Below are 19,760 nucleotides of genomic sequence, written 5' to 3'. Positions count from 1 at the left end.
GATCACCAATGCAATGACCACAGCAATTAGCCAGCCTCCCTCCACTCACAACTGAGGGTTAGTTTGGCTCCTGACACAAAGTTTCACTGATGGAAGTGGCAGCTCAGAGCAGCCCACAGAGAGTTGGATGCTCGGTGAAAGCTGAGCCTGGGAAACTTGAGCTGGAAACGCTGCCAGAACAGGATTTTTCATGAGACTTCTAATATTTCCTGCTTCCCTTTGCTGGGAATACCATTACAGTAGCCTCACACTGTATTTCAGGCACAGCTGAAGCCTGGATGTGCAGTGATGCACAAGAAACAGAGTGACCTTTTCTCCCATCTCCCACTCAGCTTGCAGCTATCCTGCGTGAATTCCCCCACCCCTGGTTGACTCTACTGTGTTCTCGGAGCTCAGTGAGCCCTTTTGGTAAAGACCCTGGAACCATTTTGGTACCGATCATTATTGGGGCAGTGCAACATAATCACAGCGGACTGAAGAAGCTCTTTTCTGAGCTTGCAGAGCTCCTAAACGTGTATTCCCGTCATAAGGAAGGGCTTGGGTCTGGAAATTCAGAGTATCTTCTCAGCTCCCAGCACTTGACACTGGAACTGCTGAGCTGCAGGAACTGAGAGAGGCAGCATTACATGTAGAGCTATGGCAGGGAATCTTTGGGTACCTGTACGTGTGCGGGGAGGCTGCTCCAATGGGCTGTAATTACAGCACATCGGATCAGACTCGAGTCTGCTGGAGTGTGCTAATTAGCACGCTCCAGCCAGCCTCTGCGTCTCATGTATCAGCATCCCCACAGTTCAAAACAATGACAGGGGCACTTTGGCTCGCTCAATGAGCTTTAGTCCAAATACCCCTGCTGCCAGTTTGAAGCATCAGGATGATGATACGCAAGACACTGCAAGCACTTTCGTTAGAGCAACTCTTGGAGCTGCTCTAATTAAAGCGCTCTCCCCACCCCTGGTGCACGTGTGAAAATGCCCTTTAATGCTGCCCCACCTCAGAACACAGGTCCATGCTGGATAATGATGACAGGAAGGCTCCTCACCTGCTGTGCCTCACTGACTATCCTCTTGACCACTCACACCTTGTGTGTTTTCCAGCAAGCCAAAGCTGCCATGGCTCGCTCCCACAGCACTGACTCAGAGGACAATTATGTCCCGATGAACCCAGGTTCCTCATCCCTGCTCAGCATGGAAAAGACAACTGACAACGCCCAGGGTCTCTACATCCCAATGAGCCCGGGGCCGCATCACTTGGACGTACTGGGACTGTCCTCGGCCACCCTCCCAGTACACAAAGGAGGAGCCATTGCCCAGTGTCACAGGCGGCTGAGCGAAATCCAGCCCCCTCCAGTCAACCGCAACCTCAAACCCGACCGGAAAGGTAAGACTGACTGCTCAGATGAAAAGACTAGTGCCATGTCTGCAGGTACCACTATAATAATTAGACCTTTGGTGCTGCTGTAAGCTCTGACTGGTTAATGAATCAGTCATTTAAATTCACCCTTTGATAAGAGACGGTACCTTAGAGCACCGTGCACAGTTCCATCTTTTGATGCAGCATCCCCAGGGCAGCTGCTGCCTGTGTGTCTCTAGGCCCAATCCTTTGAGGATGAACTGGAGGAACCACTGGCTTTTTCCTTCCCTGGGAATGATGCATTTGAGGTAAGGCAGGTGGGGGCTGAGGAAGATCATACTGCTAAGACATTGTTGAGGTGTGGAAGTACCAGGTGTTAGACTAAGAAGACCCAAGGGAAGATAGCTAGCTTACAGAAAGGAGAATATGGAAATAAGAACAGAGGTCCTGATCAGTGGTAGGACAGCATGAAGACGGTGGGTTTAAACTGACAGCCAACACTGCATGAGGATGTGGCCAAAGAAGGAAAGGACTGGGTGTTTGTTCTGCAGGAAGTGAGCCCGCATGATTTTCATCTCCCCTCCTTCCCCAGCCTTAACATCTGTGCAGCTCTGAGATGCCAAGGGAGTGAGGGTGAAGTTCAAGTGGCAGGTGGTAGCCAGCACCTAAGAGAATGAGAGCTTTGCCTCTGGCTCCGACAGTGCTAATGCCCATTGAGAGACCACAGGCCTGGCCTTCCAGCTGGGCAACAGGGCATTTGCCATGGTGCCCATGCTGAGTAGGGCCTTGCACATTGGGCCCAGACATGAAAATCCATTTTTTTAAACTCTGAGGCTAAGTCGCTTTTGCATGCTTTGTACCTTGATTGGTTTTGGTAAGATACATTTGCACATTTGAGTGGCAGAAATACACGCTGTGGTTCTGCAGTGTTTCATTGCAACCGCACTGACCTGCTGACATCACCAATTGTCTGGCCTCCACATTTTACTTCTGCCCAGGGCCCCACAATCTGTGAAGCCAGCCCTGATGAGAAAGACTCTGTTATGACTGTCAGCAATTCCCCTTCCATCTGAAAAGCAGCATTCACCTCTCCCTTGCAGCAGTGCAGGGAGCTTTCATAGTAGAAGGCAGATTTCCTGTGAAAATCCTACCTGGGGAAAACGCTCTAGTCAAAGATCATTGCACTTCAGTGGCGTGCCGATAAGATTATTTGTGGACTGATGAGATCGATAGAGTGAGGCTTTCACGGATCCAGTGGAGCATTAGGAGGACTTTAAGCCTTGCTTAATAAACAGCACATTTGGACATTTTTAATTAATAGCATTCACCCCCTCAGGCACCCGTCCAGTGCCATTCCCTCTGGAGTCATTGGGAGCTGTGTGTGCACATTGGACGGAGAAGTCTGTGTTCCTGGCAAGCCCAAGGTGCTGTGTGGGTTGACTGATGTAAAAGCTGAAACCAGTTGCTGAAAACAAGTAGCAGATCACCTTCCTGGCTAGGGATGTCATTGCACTTTGTCCTTTTTAACACTTAGAGTGATTCTGGGCCCGAACATGTTCTCTGCTAAATAAAAACCTCTGTGCCATTCTAGCAAAGCCTACGCCTCTGGACTTGAGGAACAATGCTGTCATCGACGAACTTCCCTTCAAGTCTCCAGTCACCAAATCCTGGTCCAGACCAACGTGAGTACATGGAATCTTAATTCTTGTCCTAGGACAGATTCAGGCCACATTTACATCACCGGAGCCAGTCTCCTTGCCTTGCTCAGCTTCCATGTGATGGACTTTAAAAGAAGATGGAAAGCAGTTTCTTTCCCTACTGTTGCTGTTAGAGGGATGCGTCTTCTATCTTACAAGGCTTGCATTTGAGTCCAAGCTAGAAATGGGCCTAAGTGGAGATAGTCAGATCTGAATCTAAACTTCCCCAAATATTTGAGGAGCTCTGGATCCCAGGTTGTAGGCTGGTCTATTAGAACAGCCTACATCAGAAGACCCACAAACTTCAGGGATGTTAAGATTTGGATCCCAGCTTTGCTACTCTGTCCTACCTACCATGAGTATGAACAGGGAAGTCCTGCAAAGTTTGGATCTAAGTCAGACTTTCTCACATCATGGAAGCATTGAGGGCTGAGGCCCCAATCTGGGCCTCATATTTAGCCTTTTCACTTACAGTGAGACACAGAATAGTATTTATTAGTATTCCAGCTTGGGCTGTAACAATCAGATACCTTGAATATGTGGGGAACTGCCCAAATTCCATGCCAGCATCCAGATATTGCAAAGTAACCCATTAAATGTCCCTTGGAGAGGTTTATCTTTTTCATAATTGCAAACAATCCCAAAAGCGAGGCAGTCGAAACTCAGAGCAGACATGGGCTTCGTAGCACATATGAGTGAACCCAAACTCAGGTGAACCTGAGGGTCAGTGTGTGATTTCAACCCAAAACCATCTGAAACCCCCAGTTTCAGTGCAAAACAGGTGGCACTCAAGGATGGTTGTGATCCCCAGAAGTGAAGTGAAGCTGTGAAGAACTTCAAAAACTGAAGCCTCAAAGCCTCATACCAACTTCCTGTAAGCCAGGTGTCAGCAAAATATGGCCTACAGAGCCACTGGATATAGCCCATGGAGACTGGAGACGAGAGCTTCAGCACCGTGTCAGAGGCGGGGAGGCTCTGCCCATGCTCATGCAGGACCCAAATAGTCAGAAGTTGCCCCAGGGTCAGGCAGTGGGGAGCTGCATCCACACCACAGCTTGTGGAGGAGAAATGGCTGCAGGGGAAAGCAACAGTGGCAGAAGGGCTGGAACTACCCTGCCTTGGAGCCAAGTGGCGTTGTTGCAGCCCACACCTCTGAAAAACTGCCAACTACTGCTGTAAGCCAAAAGCAGCAGGATTTACACAACTCCAGTTCTGCTGCTAACTCAGAGCCTAACATCTTCCAGTAGGAGAAATGAGCAAGGCTTGGCTCTTATGACCATGCCAATAAATTGGATTGTGTGGAGACCACCTGCAGGGCCTGAGAGCTGTGAACGTGGGTCACCACACTAGGAAATACATAGTTCAGAGCGAGGGTGGTTTGACTGACAGTGTGTCCAACCATGCAGAAGCTAATGGTTTTCTCTCCTATCAGCTAATCACATGGCCCTTCCTCTACTGCAAAGCACCCAGTATCTTTTTGGAAGACACGAGCTATCCTACCAGGCTCTGATCACATTATGTTATGCTACATAATTAGATTGGGTTGATTGAAAACAAGATGATGCCTTCAAGGCTATGTTTTCCAGCAAAATTCAGATAGCCCACTGCACAGTAATCAGAGGCCTGCAGCTGTGATTAGCAAGGAGCTAGTGCAAGCCAAATGCTGTAGCTCCAAGGAGCCTGGCTTAATACACTATGATAAAGGGATTATAATTAAATACTTCCTGTGAGATGAAAGAGTTTATGGAGCCTGGATTCAAGCAATGTGATAGCAGGGTAGCTAAGGATATGTAAAGAAATAGGATGCTATTAACTAGACATGACGCAAAAGTCAGATTTGGAACCCCCAATGCAACGGAGAAGGTTGGCTCGTTTCTGTCCAGACCAAAACCAGCACCTGAACCCCACAGAGTGCAGGGAGGTTTTGATTTGGATCCCAGATTTGCTGTCACCCCTGTAGTGAGGGTGAACAGGGAAAGCCCTGTGTCTCTTAGTGACATGTGGAATCCTCTCATTACAGCCAGACTTTCAACTCGGGCTCTTATCAGTACTGCCGCCCTGTCTCCACCCAGAGCATCACCAGCACTGACTCAGGAGACAGCGAGGAGAATTACGTGGCCATGGTAAGCCAAGCCCCCATAGGATGGGCAGTCAGCTGAGACTTTCCACCAAGGCTCCAGTGCTCTATGAATACAAAGTGCTCTAGGTGGCCTTAATGACACCACGTGACAAATGTTGCACATATACTTATATGGGCCAGTGGGTGGTTGTGTTGAGTGTGGCATTCGAAAGCGCTATTCTGCTAAACCTCCCATTTGGTCTTCAGTTATTATTTGTATTTGGAGAGCAGAACAGGCTCTCACCTGCATTCACCCAGTTCTCAAGAAGGACCTCCCACCTGTGTGTCCCTCACTTCATTACATTCCCCTCCACAACATATCCTGGGCCTCTCTAGGCCACAAAGGACCAAGAACTCTGTGATTTTCTTTTGCCCCATGTTGTATTTCACCCATTTTATTTTGGGGAGCATTGTTTTGGTCCTGCTCCCACACAGAGTGCTGACACTGCCATTTGTGTTTGAGGCAGGTGTGTAACCTTAGGCACATAAATAGTCCCATTCATAGCAGTAGGGTCTCATTGTGATTGCCACAACAGCACAACTCAGGCATGTTACTAGAGAGCTAGGAGTGTAAGTTCAAGTTGGACAGGTATTGAAAGCTGCTGCCAGTCAACCCAGCTCAGAGTGTGAGCACCTGCCCTTCACTCTGTGGAACAAAAAGTGGCTGAAGGTGAATCTGGTCATTGACTACAGATACTAGCAAGCCTTAAACTTGGTAACCCAAGTTACTGTCCCGGCTGAGGACAGTCCTTGGATCCATCTGGAATACCATTGAAGTAAGGGAGTTTGCTCAGGTGCATGGAGTCAGGCATTTGCTTACGGGATTTGCTGCGCTGGGCTACAGAACAGCATGTAACTCAACCTGCTGATGGTCCTTGCCCCTCTTTGAAGGGAGGTCCTGCTCTTGCTCATTTAGATTAATAGATTTCATAGACATTAGGGCTGGAAGGGACCTTGGAAGACCATTGAGTCCAGCCCCCTGCCCCAGGGGCAGGAAGTCAGCTGGGGTCACGGGATCCCAGCAAGATATACGTCCAATTGCCTCTTAAAGGAGTCCAGAGTAGGTGCTTGCACCACCTCTGGCGGCAGTCTGTTCCAGGCCTTGGGGACTTGGACAGTAAAGAAGTTCTTCCTTATGTCCAGCCTGAAATGGTCTTGCAGGAGTTTCTAACTGTTCGACCTCGTCATTGCATGGGGCGCTCTAGTGAACAGCTGTTCCCCCAGATCCTGATGTACACCCCTTATATACTTATAGGCTGCTACCAGGTCACCCCTGCGCCTGCACTTCTCCAGACTGAAGAGTCCCATGGTTCTCAGCCTCTCATCATAAGGCCTGTTTTCCAGCCCTCTGATCATGCGCGTGGCTCTCCTCTGGACTCTCTCAAGCTTTTTCACATCCTTTTTGAATTGTGGAGCCCAGAATTAGATGCAGTACTCCAGCTGTGGCCTCACCAAGGCTGAGTATAGCAGGAGGATGACATCCTGGAATTTGCTGGAGAAGCATCTGTGGATGCAAGCCAGAGTTTTGCTTGCCTTGCTGGCTGCAACATCACACTGATGGCTCATATTCATCTCGTGGTCAATCATGACCCCCAAGTCCCTTTTGGCCATGGTGCTAGCGAGCATAGCACTGCCAAGCCTATATGCATACTGCAGGCTTTTCTTCCCAAGGTGAAGTACCTTGCATTTTTCAGAGTTGAAGGCCATCAGGTTTACATCCGCCCATTTTCCAAGCCTGTCAAGGTTGGCCTGAATCATCATCCTAGAGATCATTTAGATATCATTGGGAGTTCATTTTAAAGGGCCACAAATGCATTTGTGTGGTGAATATGTTTAGGTCCCCCCTGCTTATTCTCCTCCTTGCACTGACCATTCCTTTCCCATCTTTTTCCTGTGTTAGCAAAATCCAGTATCAGCCTCTCCTGTTCCTAGCGGCACCAACAGCCCAGCACCAAAGAAGAGCTCAGGGAGCGTGGATTACCTAGCCCTGGACTTCCAGCCAAGCTCACCTGGGCCACACAGGAAGGTAGATGGGGTGTTTCTAACCTTTGCAGTAAAACTGGTGTGTTTTTAAGGGTTTCAATCCATGGGAAAAAGCACGTGGACCAGGTCTTCCACCAGAGATTTTCATGAGCAAAGGAGCTGCATCCTTTTAAATCAGCTGAGGATCTGCCCAGATCTGGATCTAAGCCAGATCCAGCCTTAATTACAGACCTGCAGCCCCATGGGAGGTATAGGTGAAACACTGGAGTCAGTCACTGGTGGCATGGTGGTTAGTGAATGGAGATTTGGCTTGCCTGCTGTAGTCCTCTCCAGTGCTCCTGTTGAAGCCAGAGCCACTCTGCTTCCAAGACTTATTTAGCCAGAGCAGGAGCAAGCAAAAGAGGACCTGACTCTCTAGCCTGGCAAGGAGGTTGAGATGTGGCAGCCTCAAGGCTTTGGTCCTTGCTCCCAAGGCTGTTTATGCAATTTGCTTTCAACAGAGCTAATGTATAGGAGTGCTGGGGAGGTCTCTTCCCCCTCACAGCTGAGTGCCCTTCTCACTGGGCTGTGGTCAGGCCCTGTCTTTCTTGCTGTGTCTCAGACCCCAGACATCTCTTCAACAGCAGCGACAGAGGGCACCCACACCCCAGCCTGCCCCTCAGCATGGTGACTAGGGCACACTGGGAGGCTGCGGAGGGCCTGAAACCAGGGTCTCTCACTCCCAAGGTGAGTGCTCTAACCACTAAGCCACCATGTAAGATGTGGGCATCACCAGCAGCTCTGTCTACAAGTAATTAGTGTCCAGACTTAGGTACTTATGCCCTGAAAAGGTTCCCCAGCTCATAGAGGCACCTACCTCGGGACTGCAAGGAAGTGCCTAAATGAAAGAGAGAAGCGGGATTTCAGGCACAGCCATCTCTTCAGCATTCAGTATTGGCTGACTTAGGTCTTCCCCAGTTCACCACTTTGGTTGCAATGACTCCTAGTCCAATCCTAGCTCTCTTGGTGCACTATGCAGGGAGCCTGGGCCACTAACTTGGGTTTGGGAATTCACTGTGGGAGGTGGGTGCTTAAACATTAGGTGCAGGAGTGCTGAGCTGCTCCCTGCCTTAGCCCCTTTGTGGCTGTGGGCCCAGAGTCTCAGCCTGCTGCAGGGAGTGAGAGCATTTTCATCCCAAAATTTTAAGAGGAGCTCTGAGCTGAGAGCAAGGCACCCAGTAGTCACCCCGGTGGACATAGTGATAGTGTAACGAGGGTAGGGTCAGTGGGGCACCTGCCAGCATCCCAAAGCACTCCTCCCTCCATCTCTCTGGTGCTCAGCCTCCTCTCTGCCCTGCTTTCCAGCACCTCTGCCCAGGGTGCTGAAATGGCTAGTTACACCTCTGGGACTTAGGCACTTACGTGCGATTCTCTTCCACTTTGCTCAAGTCTTCGAAAAAAAAATGAATGCACCTATTTTTGTTACATGCCATTGTCTCAGTCTTAAGACTGAATCACAGAGAGCAGTGAGGAAAAGGAGAACCGCCTCTCCCACCTTTTGCATTAATAGCTTCTTACAAACTTGAGCAGGATGGAATAGGATCATGCCTGAGTGTCTGAGTTCACATTTGCTGCACCTAATAGGTGGAACATAATCTGGCCTAGAGTGTACTGGTGGTGTAATTGTGGCAGGGATACCACAGACAGAGATGCAGAGGAGAAGGCTAAAGTAGGCTTACTGGTGAGCTATAGCCAAGACAAGGCCCCAACAGCAAGGCAGCGAGTGGAGCTAGCTTTGCAATCTGCCAGTCACTCTGCCTTCTCTCCCCTGCCCAGCCCTCCACATCCTCTGCTGCCTCGGACGAGAAGGTTGACTACGTGCAGGTGGACAAGGAGAAGACGCAAGCCCTGCAGAACACCATGCAGGAGTGGACCGATGTGCGGCAGTCATCAGAGCCCACCAAGAGCACCAAGCAGTAACGAACAGGCAACACTGACACCCAAACAGGCAAATGTCCACCCAGGTGGTTTTCCAAGGCTGGGCCCCTCTCCAGCAATGCAGCTTCAGAGTGTGGCTACTGCCAGTGTGGTCTGGAGTCTTATTTTTCAAACACAACCTTAATTTCAGGGGAAGACTAGGCAGATGCTGTTTGCCAGGGGTATGGACCAACTCTTCTAGGTGGCTGAGTTCAGGCTGTTACTTTAGCTGCTGGATGCACTGTCCAGGATCTTAAACTTAGCAATACTGGGTTCACCAATGCACGTCTTTTGCTTTCAGCTGTTACTAAATCCACCTCATACCTGTTAACACGGAATAATCTCTCTCAGTCTTCTTCCATGTCATATGCCCAAACTGTGCCAAACATGTGCTGGTTTGGGGGTACATTTGCTGGGTCACAGATTTTCATCACAGACTCTGGGCTGGCCCAGCTCCCTGAACCCCGTCATGTGAAGATGGGCCACCACTAGTGCTGATTTGTGTTTGTTTGATCACTCAATTGTAAATACTCTTCCACATCAGGGAGCACAACTTCTGTGGACATGGTTGTGGCTGTTCCCCTCAGCAGCTTGCCTACTGCCGGGGCTGACTGACTGGTTCGAGACAACCCTGGATCTCCATGTCTGAATTACCTCCTGCCACACATCCAAAACATACATGCTGCCTGGGAGCCTGGCTGATTTTCCAAGGGGTTGTTTCCTTTTCCAAAAGGCACTATTTATATTTAATCTCTCTGAGGAACAATGGTGTTGGAGGGACCACCTTGTAAAGGCTGAATTAAAGGAGTAAAGGCCTGACACACTGCCCATGTGAAGCCCATTAGATCTAGGTTTGGGCCTTAAGAGCCAAGTTTTACCATCAGTCCCACTAGGAGACAGTCCTACTTCTGTTGAAGGACTGACTACAACTGAGGTGGGAAAAGGCTCTGTTGAATCTGTAGGGGGTATTTGGGTCACGTGGCAGAAACATAGCAAGGGAAGGGTCTGGAGAAACATAGAAAGGGAGGGAAAGCATGGAACGATGTAGGGTCTTTGCAGAGAGCAGAGGTAGAGATACTATAATGGAGTTAAATAAATGTGCCCTAGGCTAATGATGAGATCTCAGACTGAGGAACAGTCTCCCCAGAGGAGTCAGAACAGTCCTCTCGTGTGAGTAGTAGTTTAAAACCAGTGTTAGAAAGCGTCAGGGTCTTGAGGTCATCCTCCACGTAGTTGCCAATCTCAGAGGACTAAGCAGGAATGCAGACTTTACTGCACAGATAATAATCCACAGTCCCATAAAAATATGAAAGAGCAACCATTACCCTTGAATGATTAACTCACTAAGCAGAATGCCAGAAACACTTAGCACAGACGTGGACAAAGAGCACTGCTGTGACCTGAGAACTGACAAAGATCCTCTAGAAAGGGTAGGTTAATAAACATGATCATTCAAGAGCTCAGATAACCTGTTCTTCCACAGCCACAGCTCCTTCCACTGGCTCTGAGCACAGGCAAAAATAACTGTTTGGAGTGGGGGATTTCGGATTCTAGCATGAAGCTTTCAAAGGAGCCAGCAGCCCCCATCTCCCACTGAATGTCCTAATTCTGCCCTGGCTGCAAAAGCTACAACATAGTGATCATTGCAAGGCTGTTTCTGAAATGACAGTGGTAACAACCTGTTCTTTGAACGGAGCCAACAGCGCTACTGTATGTACGCTAACAGAGTGCCTATAATGCTGGTAGGGGGCCTAGAGGCTCAGCATGCAAATATGAGACTCCCCACAGCACACTGCCTCCACTGTTGGGCTGAATGCATGTGAAACCACAGCAAACGTACAGCACCAGCAGTAGGGGCAGAGTGCAGACCTGTCAGCCTCAGAGCCACAGGCGTTCACCCCTTGAGTTACTGGAGTGATGCCGTTAGCAAGAAGCAGCAGGCTGCTGGGGCCAGTCACTAGTGGGAGACATAATCACATGCAGGAGACTTGCAAATCAAACCTTTTCAAGTTGTTATGACAAATTGTCTGTCGTGACAATTTGAAGGAGAATCACTGGGTTCTGTGGAGCTGTTGGTGCCAGCCCCACATCAATAACTGCATGTATAAAGGTTGAACTCTCCTTTCTCTCCGAGATAGGGCTGAGTCTGTTAGCATAGTGCCATGGGGGTGACCTGGTGCTGCTGCCCTTGCTGTACCCAGCCTGTTCATCAGTGCTGCACGCCTGTCTGCAGGGCTATATCTAGTCACAAGTATTACATAATTCTCATACTGGATTCACACAAAATATCTCCTCCCAAATGGATGGTGAACAGTACCACGTTCCCTCCAGAAAGGCAATAAGCTTCATCTCTGGTATCAGTCCATCCAGTGGATGAATGGCAGCACTCTGTGAAGTGGACTAAGCTAAAGCCTGTATCCCTGCTGATGCCATGTTTTGAGATAGGGTCTTGCTGTGAAATTAAACTCCAACCTCTCTTCCTGGCTGTGAAGGCCAGGGCTCTTTGTGCCCAGGCTTGTGGGTCCAGACCATTTGTTTGCTCTGAAGGATGCCTCACGATGAGAGGAAAAGCACTGAGCCGTCTTTGCGCACCGTGTATTTCTAGAACTGAAACGTTGTTCTTTGGTCTTCATTGGGACTCCACTGACTTTCACACAGTTACTTCTGCCAGAAACTTCATTGAAGTCACTCCTGATTTGATACCAGTACAAGCAGAAGGAGACTCACATGCATCCATTACTTAGACTCGCCGGGCTTTTTTATTCTGGACCATATTCCATCTTTCATGAGCACCACCGTGACGTCGGTGAGCTCGTTCTTTCCCAGTTTCTAAATAAAGTTCTGTTGAAGTCACCAAGCAAGTAAATAGTTATTGTTTGAGCATAATCTGAACTTCCAGGGCTTAGTTTGATTCTGCAATGAGCTTTGACCTGACCCATGTGGGTCCAACCATTGGATGCAGGTCCTTGAGACTATTAGGCTGTTTTGCACAAGTGTCCTCAACATTTACCAACCTAACCACATATGCTAGTATCCTGTCCCTTTAACAGGAATGGAGGGGTTGCCACTTAAGGGAAAGCCATAAGGAAATGTTAAGAAGTTGCCTTGAGGATATTTGCCAGAAAAATAAGGCAGGTATTGTGATGCACTTCATAAAAATCATCATCATCCTGGTTTTGTGCAGACAAAGTTACAAGATGGGTCCAGCAAAAACCTGTGCCTTCTGGAGGTCTGTGAGTGCTTTGATGCCAGCCAGCTACTTTTTCTTACATGGTGGGCCTGAAAGCTTTTTGCAGGGAGATGAGCATACAATTCATTGCATTTCTGTAGCCCTTCTGATGATAGTATGTTGCTGGATAATAAACAGTGGGCTTGATTTAAAGTCCAGGAAAACTACCAAGATTCCCATGGCCATCAATGAGACCATAAAAGGGATAGTGACAGCCCTGGTGGTCGAAATATTACAGCAGTGTGCTAGTGCCCGAGAACCAGAGACTGGATATACATGGAAGCAGAAGCTGAGCTAGCCACTCTCTCTGTTCATTGCCTCGGCTGACAGTAATCCAAAACATAACGGCAAAAGTGCTATCAGCATGAAAAAGCAAATTCGATCTTTACGAAGGAAGCAGACTTTTCAGTTTTGATGCTCTGAAATACCATTAACACGGACAAAGATTTGCTTTTTACAATATATGATTACTTTTTTCTCACACTGTCTCTCGGATAGCTTAGAGATGCAGAGGTTCACTTCAGACACCCCGGAGACGCAGCTACCTCTGGTGTGGAGTGCAGCAGTTATTTTCACAGCACAGCCACACCACCCTCCCATTTGAGCTGTAACTATTACAAAGCTGAAACTGAAGCCAGCTGCAGACAAACTTCCAAAACCTGGACCTCATCCAAAGCCCAGTAAAGTCAGTGGAAAGACTCTGATTGATGGGCCCCCAAGGGTCATGATTATTTTCCCTAATGTGAACAGAAGCTGTATGCATCTAGACAAGGATTCACCAGCAAATCAGAAATTCACTTCCTCTTTACATCTGCCAGGCTGGAGAGAAGCTGAACCTTCAAAGTTTCCCCATAATACGAGGCTGGTAGTGTCTATCTTGAAAGGCAGGAAGCGGGAAAAAAAAAGAACAGCGTGGGCTATTTGTGACCGAGGCTGGCGGCATGACAGACATGAGAGCATATGAGGTGTGCTGTGTTGCAACACAATTGTGCAGGTGATTTCTTCAATTCTCTACTACAATGGTTCAGCCAACTGCCAAAATGCCTGATGTATCGCTGCTGTGACTGACAGAAAGACAGAGTCAGAGATCAGAGTTTCCTGCGTACTCCCTGCAGATTTTTTGATGCATGTGTGTATGTGTGCACGCTGTTTTGTTTTACATTCAAAGTAGTTCCCGACTCCCTGGAGAGAAGGAAGCCCATTAATGTAGCTGACAGATCCCGTCTTGTGTCCCCCCTTCCCTCCTGCCAGCAGCTTTTCTGCATAGTTCCAAAAATAATGGTTCTGCCCCTCACCATATGAGGCCTGTTCCTTCACTGGTGAAGATCTGTACAGCTGGAACAGCTGCATGACAGCCTTATAAGGACATCTGGAAGTCTTGCTGCTACCTAACCTTCTTCCCTGGGACTTAAACTGCACTAAGGTGTCAGCTTGTGCCTTTAAAAAGCTTCAGGTGTGCAGCTCACCTGCTGAGCTGCAGCCTTACAGATCAAGCTGTAGATGCTCCAGAGATGCATCTTCATAATACCCAGGTCTGATTTTATAATCCTCCAGAGATGTTGCATGTTTATCTGTTCCAATGGGGCAGGTATGATAGAGGCTCTTGAGTAGGGGTGAATCACTACATTGCTTGCTTTGCCGTTGCTGTCTGCTCACCTCTGGCTCCTTGTTTGTATCCAGTTTCAATTCAGGGGTTAGCTATGAGCCTTGAAGTCCTACGTGAGGTGATGCCATGAACTCTTTTGTCCTGCCATAGTGGGAGAGGTCCCCTAGGTAGGTTTGGTCATCTGCCCCTGGCTGCTGAGGTCTCTGTATGTGCACATTGTCCCTGGAAGCTCTTCCCTTTTACAACCCATCAAAGTTTGAGTTTGCAGGTGTCTTGGATAATGTGTCAGTGCTTTGGTTTGAAGTTGGGTTTGATATGACAGGTGCAGCCCCCCTTTCCCAGCCTGGACGCATTATCTGGTGACTTCCCCATCTCACTGCAGTTGTTTAAAGATTTTTCCATCTCTCTGTCCCTGTGAGGGTTGCTCTTTAACAAGCTCTTCTTCCAAACATGGCTTTTGGGGCCTGGCTCTTTACATTTGGTGGAGCTATTCAGATGCCTCCCTGCAGTGGCCATTTTGCACCCTGCCAGCTGGGGGTAGCTTCTCTCTGCTAGACAGGTGGGATGTTCCTCAGACACTCCTTGTACAGCACCAGGTGCATAGTCCACACATACTGCCCAATAATCTGCATGAACCAGGCACTGCCCTGCCTGGCCTTCAAGGAAAGCTACATTTAGCAGCCTGGCCAGATTGAACTTGGGACTTACTTCCTGATATGAATGACAGCTGCTTTTATATTATATAAAAATATAATTCCTTCTGGTTGGTTATCTGAGTAGCCTGCTCCCCGTTGAAAGATGCTCATACAGCATTTATTCCAAATCCAGACTGAAAAACAGCTGTTTTAAATTCATGGGACATCTATGACTTTGGCCTGATGGCATAAGTGTCTTGCGTCTAGTGTCTACTGGGACATTCAAGCCAGACTGGCTCTTTGGTTAGATATGTATCTTGTAACAATCCTAGCACAATGCGAATGATTCATCTTTAATCCCAAAAAAACCTTGCCTGAGGATCTCTTGTCAAAGCCTTCTGTACATCTTTACCAGTCCATCTAGAAAAAATGTATATGGGCTCATGTTGATGGAGATAGGTTGGATTTCTACCAAATGCCGTAACATTTTCTTACATTCATCATGTGACAAGCTGATAACATCAACTCCTCAGCTGCACCACGCTTTTCAAGGAAGCCTGTAATGGATGTGTTTGAAGTTGGAAATTCAGCATTTAGCGAGAAATAAATTACTTGCTGCTATTAATGGATTCAGTTGCCAATATTAGGCTTGGAGTCAAGTAGAAGAAAGGCAATGATGAGCATATTGGAGACAAGATGATTGACTCTCACAGAGCAGAGTGCTCACCCTGTGCCGCACGGGGAAACGACATGGCCTGATACAGTACTCCCAAAGCATACAGTGAGCCTGGGACCCAGGTGCGCCATATGCCTGTCGAGCTCCTGTGCCTGGTCCAGGCCTTCAAGCTGTGAAGTGTGAGCTGGTCCTGCAATATCCAGAGAGCAAGCAAAGGGACGTGCCAGAACAGCATAGAAGCGGCCTCTCCAGGAGCTGTGTGCACATTAAATGTTGCATTCAACCTAGGACGAGACAGCACCACCACCAAGCCCAGGCTCCGATAGGGGCTCCTCTGCTTCACCCACTTGCCTGCGAGGAAAGGGAGGAAAGTCAGTGAGGCTCCATCCCCCCCTTCTGAACACGAGGGGGCATAGAGGAACAGCTCTGCCCTGCCTCTGCCCTGGCAGTCAGCAGCTGGGAAGAAGTAACACTAAACCTAGACCCGGACTAAGAGGGGCCTCTCTGCCAGAATAAACTCTGTGCCACATCATGCCATCACTTTAGTATACTTGCATCTGCAAGACAGAGAAGGACTGGGTGTGAAGAGGTCTGAGGTGGACCAGGCACTTGCTCGTCCTCCCTGTCCTCCTACTTCCTCTTGTGCGCCATGAAATTGGGGCCTGCCTCAGTGACGTACTTTGCGATGCACCGATGGAAGTCTCTGTGGCAAGGCTCAGCGTTATGCTGAATCACCTGTTGCATCAGTGTGTGATGCGCTGTGAGCCGGGAGCATCAGGATGTGAAGGCAGAATACCAGGGCCACAATTATATCATGATTCCCTGCAGCTCCAGCCAGTTCTCTGGTGGTAGCTCTCTGATGACCCGTAATGTCACCTCTTGGAAATGAGATGTTAAGAGCCAGGTGTTAGCATGTTTTACTGCAGTGAGTTTCAGTACTTTAAACCAGGGAAAAATCTGTGGCATCTCTGGGCCATTCCTTCTTCCGCAGCAGCGAGAGAACTAGCTGGTGTCTGGAGCAACTCAGCCCTTGTGTTGTTTCAATGTTGTCTTTCCCTACCTTGTTATAGTGCCCATCCACTGAGAGGATGGCATTCAAACCCAGGTCTGATGACTTTGACTAATGCCTTGTAGTGGTGACCTGAAGGTGGCAAGGTACATAGTTCAGATGTGGATGTGGAGGTCCCTAAAGCCTGTGATGGGAGACAGGTTGTGTAACCTTCTACAAAGATCCCTTCCACCGTCCTGACTAGTCTTGAAACAGCCAAAGTAAATCTTGCTCTCAAATTGTTTAATCCTGGTTGTATACTGAGACAAAGGCATGCTGGGATAGCACTGGAGTGAAGCACAATCAGTGCCTTCTATTAACGTACCCCACTGGCAGGTCTCAGTGCTTCGTCGGAAGGAGCTCTCAGCGTAAGGGCTGTCCCGTAAAGATGTGTGTATCTGAGCTGTGTTTAGTATCATCCAAGAGTCACCGCTGGCATCTGACCAGACCCTGGGTAGAGCTCTTCAGTGTGAAGTGCACATAACAGGAAAAAAAGGTCTGAATAAAAGCAGTAGCTTGAAACAGAGCTAAAGTAAGCCTACCTGCTGTCAAATCAGCCATTAATTTTAGCTCATATATTTGAAACATGGCTGGTCCAGTGTGCCAGTATGTAGTGTCGCTGAAGCACCAAGATACTATCATTTGTGCATGGATATTGTGACTGTTAATGGTGCCCCCAGCATTTTGACCACTGTGCTTTTAGTTCTTCCATAGATGGGTGGAAAATTGGCCTTCAGTTTAGCCAGGATAATTGTGTCTTCTGTCAGCCTGTCCTCTGCCTGCTGTCTTCTGATCCTGCTTAGTTTCTTTTGATCTACAATTCCTTGGGATGTCATGTTGCCAGGGTCACCACCTTTGCTGTTTTCATGGGAAAGACTCGATACTGAGTGGGTCTAGGCAGACTTGAAGTGAAGAGGCCGTGAAAGTGTCATGGGATGTATCCCCCACTAGTCCTATTTCACCCAGCTGTGACATCCCCATACAGTTACATGACCCCATACAGTTACATGACCACCAGTTACAACACAGATGGTCAACAGCTGGATTAGAACCCAAGACTGTCATTTCTATCATTTGAGTGAAAGGAAAATCTTCATTGACTTGCTGGCAGTAGTAGGGCTCTTATATGTAGGGCCCATCTTTGGGAGGTGGTGGTATACGTTCATGATGACGCACATGCACACCACACCCTAGAGCTCTGACCACAAGACGGTGGGTCCTTCACAGTTCTTCTGCTGACTTGCTCTGTGGCTTTGGGTGGGTCATTTGACCTCTGTGTAACCCAATTCCTCTCATGTTTGCAAACTGAGGATACTAGTACTTGATGCCCTACCTCACAAAGGTGTTCAGAGGCTCCATCTATCAGTGTATGAAGATGAAAAGTGCTATTACGAGTCTGTAGGTTGCAGCCACTGTATGGCTGTGATGATGTGTTGCCATACCAATGGTCACAATATCATAATGAACCTGGGACATCCTGTTGTATAAAACCTATCAAAGGCACTAATCCTCAATTGTGGAGGTAAAGAAAGAGCATGTGTGCAGGGAGGGATTTGGTGGGGGGGAAGGTGTTTTGCACAGTTGTGAGTTTCTTTTATCATATCATATAAGAAACAAATGTTTGTCTCTATTGAGCAATGAATAATTCTTGGCTGGAGAGCAGTGACTACAGAGAGAGTAACTAGGGACTGGATCCTGCATGTAACTCGTGGGAGTTCTGCCAGTCACTTCAGGATCAAACCCTTAGAGCAATAGCAAAGGCTCAACCCAGCTCCCATTGAAGTTGACAGATGCCCATGGACTTCAATGCGTTAGATTGGATCTGGCCCACAAAAAGTAGGATAGGTTTTCTAACGGCTGTGAAGCATGACCAACAGCCTTGAAATTGTTGACCTGTAGCATATTTTCAGTGTGTTCTGAATCGTCTGACTGTTCTTAAATGGGGGTGCTGGGGGTTTTCTTGGTCTATTTGTAGAAGCCAGGAAGGATAAAAAAAATCCATGGCAAAATGTACAGTATATGTCTTCTGTTTGATGTCACTGTTTGAAATGGTTAGTAATTTTTCAAATCACTGTGGACCGCTAATCACTTAAATTATTAATTTATTTGGGGGGGTAATCTTTTTTTTTTTAAGAAAAAGAATAATTTGAAACAGTTATTTATCCTGTAAATTGGCCTTCAGTTTAACTGGGATAATACAGTTTTGCTGTTTAATAAAGGTGGTACATGCCTGAAGCAAAAATATTGTTTTTTATGTAGTGTATCATATAGCAGGCAAGCAACACAATAATAAAAAAGTAATAAAAAGGCAACCACAAATCCTGAGGTGTAAGCCGGTTTTGATCCGAAGGTTTAAAAAAAAAATGTGAGTTTTTGGCAAAATGAGACCTTCTTCCAACATGTGTGCTTCTAGGTTAGTCGTCACAGCACAAACAAGAGAGACTGTCCTTCTGATCTCTAGCATAATTGGTATCGTTCCAGTTCAGTTAATTAAGCAATGCCACTTTGCATCAGCTCAGAATCGGTCTGGGGTGCTGGATACATGCCTTGGTGTCATTCACACTGGTTTGATTTACGGGTGTAAATTGTACTAGGATCAGGAATACACTGATGAATACACCTACTTAAATCATGCTTTTGTGATTTGCACGGAAACGACAAAAAATGGCAGTTTTTTTCACGATTCACTGCAAAAAATGACATTTGCCACGATTTCCCACAGAATTGTTGGAAGAAAAATTAAAATGTACTGAAAATAAGGGAATGTGCCAGCTAATGGGGTGGCACGAAGTGGAGCAGCCAGGATGGTGGCCACCCCTTCATCCCTCTTCCCTTTCCAGGACCTCTCCACCAACTAGTGGTGAGGGGTAGGGTTGCATGAAGGGCAGCACTCTCCGCCAATCAGCAATGAGGGGTGGGGCCTGCAAAAGTGGCTCTCTGCAGCATGAGTGGTCATGAAAAACCCTTCATCTTGCCCCAATTTAGGTAGGCCGCTACCGTTGAACAACTATCCCAGGGTAGCTGCATGCAGAAGGAGGCTATTATCCTACCTCACCACTAGGGAAGCAAGTAACAGTCTGGTTTTCCTTATAGCAAAGGGCTACCCTAGGATGCATGTGGACAGATGACACCTAAACTGGTGCAACTTTACGCCAATTTAGTTTTACCCCCTGCCTGTTTCAGGGGTATTCCGTCACCAAATTGGTCGCAGCTACACCAGGGTAGGGATTTGTGTCTGCTGCTGCTCCTTTTTTGGAGTAAGGCCAATGACATTTGGATAAATGTGTCATCTGTTTGAGCCCCAAGCCTGAGAGTCAGAAGCCCGTTGTTCTAGTCCGGATTCAGACTGAGCGCCGAGCGTGACTTTGGACACACTACTAGAAATACGCCTGTGATGGCTCTTCTTCGATTCATGCAGTTGACTCATTAGTGGTAATCATAGACTCATAGAAAATTAGAGT

The 19,760-nt window shown here is 47.8% G+C and overlaps 1 protein-coding gene across 1 annotated transcript in view; it reads left to right on the top strand.

The window, feature by feature from the left end:
- Positions 1–18,996, top strand: part of GAB2 (GRB2 associated binding protein 2) — a 77,269-nt gene extending 58,273 nt beyond the window's left edge. The window contains exons 5-9 of the mRNA XM_019524442.1: positions 1,095–1,377; positions 2,942–3,032; positions 5,068–5,170; positions 7,067–7,192; positions 8,965–18,996. Of these exons, the coding sequence (XP_019379987.1) occupies positions 1,095–1,377; positions 2,942–3,032; positions 5,068–5,170; positions 7,067–7,192; positions 8,965–9,108 (747 nt within the window). The 3' untranslated portion in view covers positions 9,109–18,996. The remainder of the gene's footprint in view (positions 1–1,094; positions 1,378–2,941; positions 3,033–5,067; positions 5,171–7,066; positions 7,193–8,964) is intronic.
- Positions 18,997–19,760: the final 764 nt, after the last annotated feature.

This window comes from Gavialis gangeticus, unplaced genomic scaffold (genome assembly GCF_001723915.1).
Source record: "Gavialis gangeticus isolate Ggan-Ray unplaced genomic scaffold, GavGan_comp1, whole genome shotgun sequence".
NCBI classification, from domain to species: domain Eukaryota; kingdom Metazoa; phylum Chordata; order Crocodylia; family Gavialidae; genus Gavialis; species Gavialis gangeticus.
This window is presented reverse-complemented; position numbering and strand designations above follow the sequence as displayed.